Source organism: Microtus pennsylvanicus, chromosome 2, assembly GCF_037038515.1.
Source record: "Microtus pennsylvanicus isolate mMicPen1 chromosome 2, mMicPen1.hap1, whole genome shotgun sequence".
Lineage (NCBI taxonomy): Eukaryota > Metazoa > Chordata > Mammalia > Rodentia > Cricetidae > Microtus > Microtus pennsylvanicus.
In genome coordinates, this window is record NC_134580.1 from 141,947,637 (window position 1) to 141,962,529 (window position 14,893).

A 14,893-nucleotide genomic window follows, 5' to 3' on the forward strand; every position below is an offset into this window, starting at 1 on the left:
AAGAGGCTCTGAGTAGACCATGGCCCCCATCAGTTCAAGGCTACCAACCTCAAATGTGTGCTTTGCTGTGACTCCAGACACAGTCATAGAAGACATGGGATCAGCAGGGGCAGTGCAGAGAGAAAGGAAGTCCCACTCTTTTCTTCCCAGTTAGCAATCCCCGAGCCAGGTGAGGCTCCTTTTTACTACGCCCCCATCCACTTCCCACTCCCACATCCATGTTCCCCAAAACACAAGCCGAATGATCATCGTGTGCCACAAGCTTCTGGTGCAGAAAAGGGGGGTTCCCTGACCTTTAGCTTAGACCCAAACCGAACAGACCTAGAGAGAAAGAGGATAGCTCCCCTGTACTCCCTACAGTTAAATCTGGCTCATGGATGTCGCTGGTCTCAGAAGTCTCAAACTCCAGGGAAGCCCAGAGGCTGGGAGCTGCACAGTTGAGCTAGACCCTTAGGGTCCCTTATGTGCAACCCTGTCTACCCAGAGCTTTGCCTAGGGAGGCAGGAAGTACGTGAGCTCTGTGTGTGTGGCTTGGAGCACATGTAAGTGGGACAGAATTGGGGTTCCTTACTTTCCCCCAATTGCACTGTAACTGCAGCTGAGTGTCTTGGGCAACACCTCTGTGGGCTGAGATTTTGGAAACTGGTTTCTGTTTAATTCAGTTTTAGAAGAAAGTGATTCAGCCAACCTTGGCCTACTGGTCTACCTTGCCTTTCAAAACCACTGAGACCACCTGGGCTTGGATTCACTAGGAAGTTCCCATGCCACCTCCTCCATACCCATCATGCCCAGCGAGGAAGATCTCACCAGCTCTGTGTTGAGTGAAGGTGAATGGCAGGAGGCAGGTCCTTTGGGGATGGATGTGGGGAGCAGCCTCTCTTCTTGGAAGCAGCTGGAACTTTGTTTCTTGAAAGCAGAAATTACGGCTACCTCAGTCTTTTTTATTTTTCTGAATTTGTTTTGCGGGTAGAGATCTTTGAAAATCTTGACTAGGTTCAATATTTTATTTAACAGGGAAACAAAAAGCCCTTTTTGGAATGGCGTCTTTTGGGATTGCCTGGGCAGTGGGTGGCTGGCTTGTGGGGTGATCACTGCGTCTTTTTGGTGGGCACAGGATCTAGGGGAGGGGGCTGAAGCACCATGCGGTGACCAACCACAGGTAGGACTTTGTGGATTGACCCTTTGCTGGCCAGGGAAAGGGCCAGGTGAATGACTGACAGGGTCAGGCTTGTGAGTTGAGTCCCCTGCTGCAACCTTCTTGTTTTGGTGCCTCCTCCTGGGATGGCCCCGATCCTATAACCTTAGGTCCCACTAGCTGTGCTCCAAGACCTTGTCTATGTGGCCTGAACCTGGGCCCAGAATGTTCAAGACACCTATGCAGATTCCGACACGTGCACATAAGGCCATGGACAGCAGTATGCACGCACACACACACACACACACACACACACACACACACACACACACACCAAGAAAGAATTGCTTTGAATTTCCAGTCCAGTTTTGCGATTATGCCAGGGCCCATTTGTGTATTATCTAGACTCCCTGTGAACACCTGCAATACAGTGGGTAGTCAGGAGCTCCTTACCCAGCATGCATTGCATTCTATGAGCAGATCAGCTGACTTATGATAAAGGGCTCACTGGCTTTAAGTGGAAATTGACCAACTCACGTTAAATGGTTACTCTCTTGGGCCAACTCCCTGCCCATGTTCTCCTGCTAGCTTTTAGATTTCTTCAGGACCTTGGCTAAGGGGGACAGAGGTAGGGCTAGAAGTGGAGAGGAGAGCTCACTTGACTAACAGCCCCTTCCAAATTCCATTCAGATTGCCGTTCGGAAATTTCTAGAGAAATCCTACGGCAAGGAAAGAGGATCAGAGCATACCCCCTCTTTCTTGGGAAGACAGCCAGTGCTTACTTATCTGGGTAGGAAACCTGGGAAATAACAGGACAGTACTTTTTAATTTTGTTCTTATGCAAAAGTTACACACACACACACACTCACACTCACACAAAAACAAAATCTTGTCTGTTTTATTTGGCTCTGGAACAAACCAGACTACCAGGAATTTTAGGGTTGGGGAAACTGATTAGAATCACATTCCAAAATAATACATTCAGGAACTGGATATAGCTCAGGGGTCAGGCGCTTGTCCGACACAGCCAAGGCCCTAGTTAGATTCCAAACACCACAAAACAGAACAAAACCAAAGGGAAGAAAAGAAAATCCAACCACCAGGATAATGAATTGTGTTTGGGTTAGCATCCTCTTGGGGTTCTTTCAGTTGGGGACATCATCACTGTTAGAGATGGAGAAGGTCCTGGCTCGATCCAAATCTCTGATGCTGGTGAAGCGGAGGCAGGCAGGTGACCTGTTGAGCATGGGAGGCAGTCTGGTTGGCTTTCTTTGCTGTCCCAAGTGGGTGACTGGTGGAAGAACCCCTTGATTCCACGTGGTGTCTGCCCATCACCTGCCCCCAGGCTCAAAATCGCCTCACACACGAATGTTCAGAACTGACCAAGGACTAGAGGCTTGGAAAAACGGAAGCTGGAAAAATACTCACACTTGGCGCTGCTGGGAAGGGCTGGGCAGGACGATCGCAGCTTTGGGCTGTCACGCCTCAGTTTTTGGCTAGAAGGCTGTCTGGTCACTGGTTTTTGGTGAGATTGTGAGAAATGGATCGGAAATGCAGCACATTCATTCTCTGAGGTTTGCCAGAGCCTGCACAGCTCTGGTCCCTGGATCCAGCTGGTGGCCCTGGGAAGCAGGATGGTGGAGATGGGAGCGGCCTGGCCAAGAGGACTCAGGAGTGTTCCAGAGCTCAGTGATGCCCGGAAGCAAGTTTGTTTGCAGGAGGGTCTTGGTTCCAGTATTTTGGGAAACTAGAAAGCTCGGTCCTTTAAGATCCTGGGAGGGCAAGGCCTGAGCTCCTGGCAACCCAGGTCCCAACTACACCTCTGCTTCACCTAGCTTGCTCCTGAACACCTGGATTCTTAAGAGTGACAGCCAGGGGGACACAGACCTAATGAAGAAAGACACAATGCCCCCCCCCACTGAGGGGGGCCAGGAACTCAGTCTTCTAGGATGTCAAACCTCAGTCTTTCCTCACCTCCAGACAACCAAAATCCAACAGAAGAAAAGAAAAAAACAGCCCAAGGGACAGTGGGAAGGAATAATGGGGAGCAGAAAAGACCAGCTATGCAAATGAGCAACGATAAAACCCCCAAATATTACTGTTACAAAAGAAATTAGACTAAATTGTCCTATTATAAATATACTAAAAATACATATTATATATATATTTTATCTGAACAAAAAAATAGACTACTCTGAGATGTGTGGACGTCCTAGGATATAGATGCTTCTAGAGCCAGAAACAATGGCAACAGAAAATGCAGAGGTAACTCTTATTTCCAGGTGTGCCCAGGGCTGGTTTGGGTGGCCCTGGCCTGGTGACATGAAAGCATTTGAGTGTTGTCATAGAAACAGTAATAGGTTAGGAAATGCCTGGGGCTGGAGTGTTCCAATGTCCTTCTGGCGACCTGGGAGTCCCCCTCGTTCTTCTGCCAACTTCTCAGCTACACACGTACAAAGCACATCTCCGAAGAAGCATGCTCTAGAAGCTTGCCTGTGCAATCTTTGATTCAGCGCAACCTGTGGTTTCTTTCCTTGAGAAAAGTTGGCAGAGAAATAAGGAAGAGATATTTCTGTATCTATATCTATGTGTCTATCTAGCTATATAGAGGAACCTGGCTTTAGGGACCCTTGTCTGGGATGAATTTTAAATATGCTCTTGCTCATGGACTAGATACATTCCAGCCATGACCAGAGTCAGACAAACGCATAATAGTTACAAAAGTCGACAGTACATTACAGTTGTATAGACGAGGATGCTGTTGTGTCTTGAGTGGTTTTTTTTCTTCCTTCTTAAAAACGTGGATCTTCTCAGGAGAAGGGACCGAGATGAGGCTGCAGCTATGGAACACAGAGGAGGTGGACCAGAAGGCGAGGCTCAATTGTTGGGAGCGAGCAGAGTGGCTCAAGGATGGCTTCCATTTCCTCTCTCCTCGATGACCACCGTTCTCTCCTTTCTCTCTTTCTCCTCTCAATGTGCTTAAGATGGAATCCCAGAGAGAAATCCGCGGCCCGAGACCTGTTGTTTTGGGGCCATCCATGATGGAAGGGTGAGAGCACTGATCTGTCCTCCCCTCTGGGTGGGCACAGATGCCCGATGCCCTTTCTGATGATGGGATGGATCCCGGAACTCGAGTTCTGCTGGGTTCTTGACAGTCCTGTTGGCTTCACAACTGGACCATAAGTGAATCTCCACCTCCAGCCCTCGATGTTATTCAGGGCACCTCACTTCCTTTTGCTCCGGTTGGCTCAGGACAGGTGGAAATGGACCACCAAGTTCAGGGGCTTCTGCCTCCACACCCTGGCTTCCCTTTTCATGACTGAGAACCATCTGTCAGATTCAGCATCATCTTGGTGACCCTTCTCCAGCTTCCCCAGTGCATGTAAACGCAGGTACCCATGTTGGGTGTGTGTGGAATGAAACTCGGTTCCTTTTTAGCAGGCGGAGGGCTGGTAGGAAAATTTACAGTACTAACTTGAGTCACACGTGGAGGAAAAGCTGTATTCCCACGGCACACACACGTGAGTGGGGAAGAACAGAAACAACAACAACAACAAAACAAACCAGCAAAATCCAAAACAAAGCAGAAAACATTTGCGCATAGTTTACTCTGAGTTGAATTTCTATAGGAACTCGGTCGGACTCTGTTTATTCAGCTGGGAAGGGGTACTCTGAACTCGTCCTTCATTGACTCTGTAAAATGCTACTTTAAGGTCAGACAAAACGCAGGAGGAAGGGACAGCCAGGTCCTGCACGACACCAGGCAGAAGGGGCCTTTGGTTACAAGGAGAAGTCGCACCAAGTGTTTCTTAAAAAGAAAGAAGTCATTTCTCTTCTGTACACCTGCCTTCGGCTTAACCAACCAATGAAATGCCTTGATTTGAAGGAGGGGGCGGTAACTTCCTTCTGGCTATATATGGCTATGTTAAGACATGTTTACTTCCTGATATGTAAAATAGACTCTATCATCAGTAGGAGTTTTTACAGATAGCTCTAAAAATATCTGAATCGGAAATCACAACTATTTACTTTTTATCAAAAAGCATTTGTTTTGTTTTCCCTGAATTTTCACATCTGTGCTGCTGGGTGACGTCTAGGGTGACGGAAAAACAAAGAAGAGACGTGAGCGATGGTGAACACAACGGACCCGACCCGTGGTCACAGCAACAGGCCCCAGCACCAGGCCGAGCTCAGTCTTCTCCAACCACACAGCAAATGCACCCTCCGGAGGGAGAGCACTCTGGTCCCCGGAGATGCTGAGAACTGTCACAAACTGTAGAAGACACTTTGTTTAAGGTTGATGTAATAACCCTTGAGCGGTCTACCTGTGACAGGTGGCCTGACCTCAGCCATGGGAACGGGAGGCAGAACATTGGGATGTAAGAGTGCTGATGGGTGGATCATGCCATTAAACTGTTGGGCAGACCAGCCGTAAATCATACTGAGGACAGGTGATCAATACCATGTCATTGTTCCATCAGGAAGACACACGCCTGTCACTGTTCTGAGGACAGAAAGGAGGACACTACAGCCTCTGGGACATTACCCACTACCACTAGAGTAAGAAAACCACACTGCTCCGTGTACTACCGACAGGCTGACCGATAACACCATCTTTACTGATAGACAAGCCATAGCTACAGCATCGTGCGGACTGGTGTCACTGAGGAAGGGCCAACAACACCGTGCCACTGGGTTACAAGTAGGCAGGACAACGCCAGGTCAACACGCTAGGACAGGAAGACTGACACCAGGAAGTACGTCAGAACCTCTAGGGATACACACGGGTACTTATTGCTTTTGGCTGTGCCGTCTGCCTAGATGACTGCGGGAAGGAGCGTCAGGCTTCCAGGACAGACAGGGACACAGAACACACAATGGCTGGTTGACAAGAAAGAACAGTACAATACCCAACCCCCAGTTGCTGCGCCCTTCTGAGACATGTGTGTCTCTTTCACACGGGATTTTAAGAGAGCCCTGCCCCGAGGGCTGAGGACCCCTTCTGACCCATGATGGATGAGGGGTGATCCTGCGGGGCCATGGAGGAGCCCCGGACTCTAATGCGGTGACAGTGAGACCCAGTGTGGCCAGAAAGGGGCACAAGTAACACCCCAAGTGCAGGGCCACCATGGGCCCACGGGAAATAGTGCTTGTTTTAAAGTGCAAGATCTTGACACTGTCCCTGGTAGAACCTATTAGAAAAACATAAAGTGCTTTTATTAACTTATTATTATTTTTTAGTTTGAATACCACAGGAAACAAACAAAAGAACAAAAACAAAACAAAACAAAAAAAGAACTTCTCTCATAGTAGGTATATTCCTATGTTCCCCGCCACAACGAAAAGTCGTCAAAAGCCTGCACAGGGCAGTTCAGGGAGGGCTCTGGCTTTTTTCTTTTTCTTTTCTTTTTTTTTTCATGTAGAAAATGAAATTTATTATTTTTTAATGCCGTTCTTCAGCCACACAGTCTCTTTGAATAATCTATCTTGTTTGCATATTTGACGCTCACCTATCTTTTGAGTTCAGGCTAGTGCTGTCTGGAACGCTCATTCCTGTGACAGCCCTAAAAGCGGTGGTCTGGTTTATCCCCCTGGCTGCATGCCAACCGTCTGAACCCTTCCTCGGTTGCCAGGTGGGCAGAAAGAATGGAGTCCGAATTGTCAGCTCACCCTGACAGCGTCCTAGAATAAAGCCCTGGGTGCCACAGAATACTGACTCATTCAAGCCGCTTGCCTGGTTACGGGTTATGCGCTGGGACCATGGCTGATAGAGCAGAGGATTCCTCACGATCAAAGTGTCCCCTGTACCCTTCTAACAGCACGGTCTTGCCACGGAGGGCAGGTGTTCTTGGAGGTGGCTAGGCAACACCAGTACTACTTGGTCAACCCACTCTTTTGCTAGCAGCCCCTTGCTCCAATGTCCTCATCCAGCTGAAGCCACCAGAGATGGAGATGGCACACTCAGAGGTTGGGAGAGCCTCAAGAGGGAACTAGGAAGTGGGTGGCCTAGGCTAGGTCTTAGTGGCTGGGAGCTCTGCTCATTTCATCTCTGGAAGGTGCTGTTAGGAGGTATGGTCCCCGTGACTCGGCTGGCTATGTGTCCCATAGACCTGTCATGGCTCTCAGGGTCTCTCCTGTTGTTGGAGCTCTGCGGGGGGCCTTGTGTCTCCGAGGTCATGTAGAACTCAGTGGCAGCAAGCCAAGCATCCCCCCTCCTTGATTTCTTCTGCAAACTCCCTTCTGTGGTGGGCAGCTCAGATGCTCTGATCCCGAGTGCTCCCGTGTGCTCCTCCCCCAGGCAGCATGTGTACATCGGGGGAGGTATGGTTCTCCAGCTTGCACTTCTCTTGAGCTCCGGGGCCTTTCCCAGTCAACCCTTCTGAGGAGTAGACACAGTTCGGCCTTAGGAACTTAGGGGAGGTGGGCAAGGGGGAGCTTTCGAAATGATTCTTCTCTGTTCTAGTTCCGATGCTGAACTTGGGGCTGGTGCTCCCGTGGATACTCTTGGGAGGACTGGAGTCCACGCTGTAGAGCGGCTGCCCCTCATCGTCTGTGTCTGTGTCTATGTACTGGTGGACGCCCGCCTCAAAGTTGAATGCTATTGCTGTGTGTTTCTCGGGGGAGAGAGGGGGTGTCCTGGCACTTGCTGTGGTGTAGATGGAGGACTCTGGGCTCAGCACAGGCTTGTCTAAGAGTGAGGCGCACTCCAGTCCTGCGACTGCAGCTGCTGCACCCCCTCTGTTCCTAAGAGGATCGTACATCCCCAGAGAGGGCAGCAGCGGGCTGGGATCGCCCTCCATGAAGTTGACCTTGAGCGCTCGGAGCTTCATGGGGTTGTTGGTCTTCATAGAACTCCTGGGGCTCTCAACGAAGAAGCCAGAGCGGCTGGCCTCAGGAGTGGGGTTGGCCTCGATGAGTCTCCCACCACTGGCACCCAGAGCCCCTCGCCAGCCTACCTCTGGAGCTGTGCTGCCCCCAGCCTTGCTGGGGAGGGAAGCCAGAGGACTGTGGGAGAATCTGGTGGCTTCAGGGAAGTCCGTAGCACAGCTGATGAAGCTGTCGATGCTGGACATGCTCCGCATGTCGATGACGCCTTCTGTGCGTGTGGGCAGAGGGGCCACGGGGCTGGGCATACTTTCCATCTCCAGCTCCTCCTTCGGCATACTCTGCGGTGCCATCTCCTTGGTATTGAGGATAGGTTGGGACTGCGTCTTGGCCATCTTATTGTACATGTCTTCCAACTGCTGGACATTCAGGTGCTGAGGACTAGAAGACGATCTGGCCTTCTCAGGGGACCCCTGCTCCTTGGTTTCAAAGGACTTGCTTGAGCTGGTCTCAGATAGTGCCCTCTTGGTCCATTTCCACTTGTTGGGAGACAGGTGGTTATCCTGCACTTTGTCCTTCTTAGCCATGCTCTCTCCGTTTTTCTCCACCACGATGTCCATCATCTCGATGCTCCGGGCGAAGGCATCCTTCATGTTCATGGACACGATGCTGCCATTCCTCTTGGCTCTCTCCAGAGCCTCTCTCCGCTTGATGGCTTTCTCCTGCCGTTTCTGCTCCTTGTAGAATTCCGAGAAGTTATTGACGATGATGGGAATGGGAAGGGCGATCACCAGGACCCCAGCGATGCAGCAGAGGCCACCCACGATTTTCCCCAGGAGAGTCTTAGGGTAGATGTCTCCATACCCAACGGTTGTCATGGTGATAGTGGCCCACCAGAAGGAGGCAGGGATGCTTTTGAACTTGGTGTCATCCTCATCCTTCTCGGCAAAGAAGACCAAGCTGGAGAAGATCATGATGCCCATGGCGAGAAAGAGGATGAGCAAGCCCAGCTCGTTGTAGCTCCTGCGCAGTGTGAACCCCAGGGACTGGAGGCCGGTGGAGTGGCGGGCCAGCTTCAGGATGCGAAGGATGCGCATGATGCGGAAGATCTGGACCACGCGGCGCACATTCTGGAACTGCAGCACGCTCTTGTTGGATTCCGTGAGGAAGATGGTGACATAGTAGGGCAGGATGGCCAATAAGTCAATGGCATTGAGAGGGCCCTTAAAAAACTTCCATTTCTTGGGCGAGGACAGGAACCTCAGCAAGTACTCCATGGTGAACCACGCAATGCATACCGCTTCCACGTGTGCCAGCTGTGGATTATCCGTGCTCTGGCCAAACTCGTCCAGGCTCTGTAGCTCGGGCAGTGTGTTGAGAGACAGGGCAATGGTGGAGAGGACGATGAACATGATGGAGATGATGGCCAGGATCTGCAGGGAGAAGAGAGAGCTCGGTCAGCACCCAGCAACTCCCTGTGGGGAGAGGAGAGGGCTCGGTCAGCACCCAGCAACTCCCTGTGGGGAGAGGAGAGGGCTCGGTCAGCACCCAGTAACTCCCTGTGGGGAGAGGAGAGAGCTCGGTCAGCACCCAGCAACTCCCTGTGGGGAGAGGAGAGGGCTCAGTCAGCTCCCAGCAACTCCCTGTGGGGAGAGGAGAGGGCTCGGTCAGCACCCAGCAACTCCCTGTGGGGAGAGGAGAGGGCTCAGTTAGCACCCAGTAACTCCCTGTGGGGAGAGGAGAGGGCTCAGTCAGCTCCCAGCAACTCCCTGTGAGGAGAGGAGAGGGCTCAGTTAGCACCCAGTAACTCCCTGTGAGGAGAGGAGAGGGCTCAGTCAGCTCCCAGCAACTCCCTGTGAGGACAGGAGAGGACTCAGTCGGCACCCAGCAACTCCCAGTGAGGAGAGGAGAGGCTCGGCCAGCGCCCAGCAAAGCATGACCTTCACACATGGTCACTGCAGCATTCGAGGGCGTCTCCATATCTCGCCAGTTACTTCATGGTTGACCGACTTTAAAAAGACAATTTCTGCAAACCCATTTATGACATAGATGTGAAAACTGAGGCTAGAAAATGAAAACAATTTCAAGGTAAAAACTCGTGGCTGGTGCATCGTGTTGCAACCATGCAGCTTTGTGGAGGGAGCAGCCTGGACAAAAATGAGACGGAACGAACATGGCTGCCTCTCAATGCAGTGCGATTTATAAGAATGTCAGGGGGCCGAGGGTGACTGTGGGCATAGTTCTGGGGTGCAGTGCCGGTTGCGCAGGGCTGAGTACGGAGCCAAGCACTTTCTATGGTTTATCTCGTTGTTGTTGTTTTTGCTGACAGGGTCCCACTTGTTACCTTGTTACTGGGGCTTCTCCCTTCCAGGATTCCCATCTCTGCCTCCCGAGCCCTGGGATGATGGGTAATACCAGCAAGCACAGTCCTATCTCACTGCACTAACGTCAGCCCATTAAGTGTTATTCACTCCACTGAACCCAGACGTGGAGACATGCTCTTGTAAGCCCAGCACTTGTGAGGGTCAGGAATTCAGGGCCAGCCTGGGCTTTATGAGACCCCATCCAGCTCTGCTGAACTGTGAGACTTGACACATGAGGGGCTGAGGAGATGGCTCAGTGGTTAAGAGCACTGGCTGCTCTTCTAGAGGATGGGGTTCCATTCCCAGTTTTTGTAACTGTCTGTAACCTTTTTTATAGGGGGAACCAGTGCCCTCTTCTGGGCTCTGTGAGTACTGCACACATGTGCATGTGCACAGACATACATGTATGCAAAACACCCAAACACATAAAATAAATGAATAAAATTACAAAATATAGGATATGGCAGAGCCAGGATTTGGACCCAGGTCCCTCTGATTCCTCAGCACGAGAGCATGTTGAAAGTCACATGACCAGGGGTGGGTGGGTGACGGGACAGCTCAGTGGTTTAGTGTACTTGTTGATTTTCCAGAGGATCTGAGTTTGAGTCTCATTATCCTAACCATCTGTAACTCTATTTCCAGGGGATCTGATGCCCATGGCCTCTGATAGCAATGCCCTCATGCAGATATACCCACCATGCACACACACACACACACACACACACACACACCTGATAACAATGCCCTCATGCAGATATACATGCACACACACACACACACACACACACACACACACACACACACACACACACACACCTGATAGCAATACCCTCATGTACATATACCCACAGACTCAGATACACCTACACATAACTAAAAATAAGAAATATAAATGTCAGAAGAATGCAAAGGATCATTTGATAACAACAGAAAACCCAAGATCTTGCAGCTCACTTTCCTACGGGCACAGATGTCCTAGATGTGTCTAAGGATTGGAGGGGAATATGAACTTTGGGGCCTCGGTCCTCTGCTTTACCATACAGTCCCTGGGTCAGGAAGAGAGCTCAAGGGCTGTTGACAGGGAAGTGGGCAAGGGCCCTACAAGTCTGGGGACCTGAGTTTGATTCCTGGCACCCACATAAGGGTGGAAAGAGAGAACAGACTCCATGAAGCTGTCCTCTGACCTCCACACACACACTGTGGCACATGAGCTCTCTCTCTCTCTTACACACACACACACACACACACACACACACACACACACACACACACACAGTAGAAGAGGGATTGCCCAAGAGAAGAGGCTTGATGAACAATGAATCCATCTGCGAGTAGATATAATGAATGACTTCGGGAGTCTTTCTATAAAAATATAAATCTAGAGACATTAATTTCCACTTAATACATTTCCCAGACTTCTCAATGCAAAACTGAAACCCTTAGTCTGTCTGTCACAATGCCTGTATCTTCTCATTGGCCACCTGTCCCTCTGCCTGAGAATGGGTGGCTCACAGGTTTATATTCTTGCCTGTTGCTGACTGGATTTGTGGTAGACAGAAAATTCAGGCCCAGTCAGCTCACCCTGGGGAATCTGTGCTCAGGGATCCAGGAAGAGAATGGCTTGGGGGTGGGGGAGAACTAAATGGTCACAGGTGCCTCCACTAAGCTGTAGTTGAGAGGCCAGAAAAGATCAGAGAGGAGGTCAGGGTGGGGACTTCGTTGTCAGAGTGTTGGCCTAGCACGATTGTGAACATCTGGAATCCCAGCATCCTGGAGCTGGGGCAGGAGGGGCAGGAGTTCAAGGTCATTCCTGGCCATGTAGTGAATTTGAGGTCAACCTGGGTTATATGAGACCCTGCTCCCTCTCTCTCTCTCTCTCTCTCACACACACACACACACACACACACACACACCAATACATAAAATAAAACCAACCAATCTCTCACTCTCCTGAAGCAAAACAGCAAATGGAAAACAGGCCTGTGTGGCCCCCATCCCTTCTCTGACATCATCCCTGCTTTCCCTAGATACAAGGGCTACTCCATTGTCAGATCTCCGCACCATACTGCTGTACCTTGGGGATACTGACATCTCGTTCCAGTCGTGTGTGGGTGTGTATGTATGTGTAAGTGTATGTTTATGCGTGTCTCTATGTCTGAGTGTGTTTGTGTGTGTGTGTCTGTGTGTGCGCGCGTGCACGTGCAGATGTGCCCATTGCTGCCCATAATCTGTAAGTGCTGGGGAAGAGGACTGACCCTCAGTCTTCTCTGCATACCCTGCTGCAGCTCAGGGCGTGGCATCAACACACGACAAGCTGAGTGCCTGTGACTGGCAGAGGATTCGCACACACTGGCCAAGGGAGGAGTGGGAGCTCACCCTGCCCCCGCTTTGCTGCGCTGTGAACCTGAGCAACGGGCCACAGACGGGGTGTCACCCTCTTCCCGTGACTTGGCTTTTCTGCAGCTGTCGGCACGTCAGGACCCCCAAACAAAGCCTGTTTCTCTCAGCCTGACGCCAAACTCTGCGTGTTCCCGTTACCTGCACTCCTCTGTGAAAAACTCACACGGACCTACTTAATTCCAGCCACATTTTACAAAATGGTATGCAAACCTTCCCGTTTTGCCTGCCTAATGACAGATGTATTAAACAGCCAAGATAAATATGTCACCACTCCCCAAGAGCAGCTGTGCCCAGCTCTGCCACCCTTGGCCTAGGGCGCTGGCAGTGTCCTTGTTTGTACAACAAGGTTACTTCCTAGGGGGGTCTTTCCCTAGGGGACACTTAGCAATTTTTCGGAAGCATCTGGTTGCTATGGCCCATGAGGGAGGTGTGACTGGCATCAGAGAGGCAGAAGCCAAGACCATTACTCCACAATGGCCCCTAGGAACAGAGCATCATCCAGGTCAATAGTGCTGAGGGGGTGAAACTCTGGGACACATCAATGGTAGCCCCAGAGTGGAACCTGTGACATCGCTAGTCCAGGCTAGGGACACAGTGGTCTTGAGGTTAGGCAGTATAGGCACAGGCCTTAGGCTGAATCCTCCTGGCACCTGCTCCCATCTCTGGAACGGATGTTGGGGGTCTGTCCCTTTAAGAGCTGGGAGATTCTCTTTGCTCAGTGGCTGGCAGGGGAAACCTTTTCCTATTTCCAGCCCCAGAGAGCTCTGGGCAGACTCCGCATAGAGAAGGCCTTTGACAGAGGTGACTATTGACCTGGCTATTGTGCGCCCACAGTTTGTTGCTCCAAGGCTGAGTCCCTGTGCATCAGAGGCAAGGCCTCTGAGCCCTAGTCCCAGAGAGGGGCATTCACCCCTGGGGGGTTCTGCTGCTGTGGTGGGAGGAGGGGGGCATTCACCCCTGGTGGGGGTCTGCTGTGGTGGGAGTGGGGAGCCCAGGTCCCAGCCTCCGTGTGCCTACACTGACGCCATCAGCACACATGTGTCCAGGCAACCCAAGTGTCCCTAATCTCACCGACAAGGTTGGGTTCTTCCACCAAAGCCCTTAGAGTCAGAGCCACCCTCATGCCTGGGGAACTTCCTAATGTTAGTTAAGTCCTCTGTGCCTGGTTTCCTACCTTGGCAGGATGACCATCTCTGCAAGGCTGAGGTAGAACCCACCGAAGGCCCCTAGATCAGTGGGTGGCACAGTCGCTCTTAACTGTTACTGCTTTGATTTCTCCACAGCTCTGTATTCCTTTATAAGAGGCTGGGCACTCGGGTACAAGCCTCAGTGATTTTATTCTTCAGCTGTGTGTCCTCGGACAAGTTACTTTCCGTCTCTGAGCCTCCAGTTCCTTGTTGAGTGGGGTGGAAGTAACTGAGCCCTTGCCCACAGCAGTCACTAAATCCATCTTTGCCATTAGGTCACCATCCAGGTAATCTCTTACCAACCCCTGCAAGCGTCATATGAACACAAACGTACAGGTCCTGGAGTGGAGGGCCAGCCACCACACAAGGTCCTCCTGGTCCTGGGAGCTGGGACCTCACTGGCTCAGAGCCGGACTCTAGGTTCCAGATTTGGAGGAAGGGGCCAACCTGGGGGGGGGGGGACTGTGCTCACATTCTCTTCCCACGAGGAAGTTCCAGGCCTTGGGGTGCCCTGGGTGTGCCAAGCAGGAGAGGGATGTAGGGGGGACTCAGGGCTGCTTGGATCAGGTTTTCTTCAACTGTTTCAGTCTGGTGACTGTTCCCACTGTTGCTGCCACCTCCCTGCCCTTCCTTTGCCCTCCCAATATGGTAGATGAGATGGCATCGAGTGTCCAAACAGCCTAGGGCTCAACCCTTCTGTATGAGGAGACTCTGGAGAGAAAGGAGAGGCCACATCCATAGTCACTTGGCCACCATGGTCAGCAGAGACACAAGTGTCCCTGGCAAATTACTTAGGGCATTTGAGGCTCATCAGTTGCTTCTTCTATGTGTGTGCGTGCATGCATGTGTACATGCGCGTGTCCATGCGTGCTTGTGTGTGTATCTAATAACTGTTCCTAAGGGCAGTGTCTATAAACTCATGACCAGACCAACCAAAGATTGACTATCCAGCTATCGGAATGGCCCTGAGCAAGCTCCTTAGA

At 51.2% G+C, this 14,893-nt stretch overlaps 1 protein-coding gene across 1 annotated transcript in view; it reads right to left on the reverse strand.

Annotated features, from left to right (window-relative positions):
* Positions 1 to 2,019: 2,019 nt before the first annotated feature.
* Positions 2,020 to 14,893, reverse strand: part of Kcnb1 (potassium voltage-gated channel subfamily B member 1) — an 84,232-nt gene continuing 71,358 nt past the window's right edge. Inside the window, exon 3 of the mRNA XM_075963125.1 lies at positions 2,020 to 9,393. Coding sequence (XP_075819240.1) covers positions 7,390 to 9,393 — 2,004 coding nt within the window. The 3' untranslated portion in view covers positions 2,020 to 7,389. The remainder of the gene's footprint in view (positions 9,394 to 14,893) is intronic.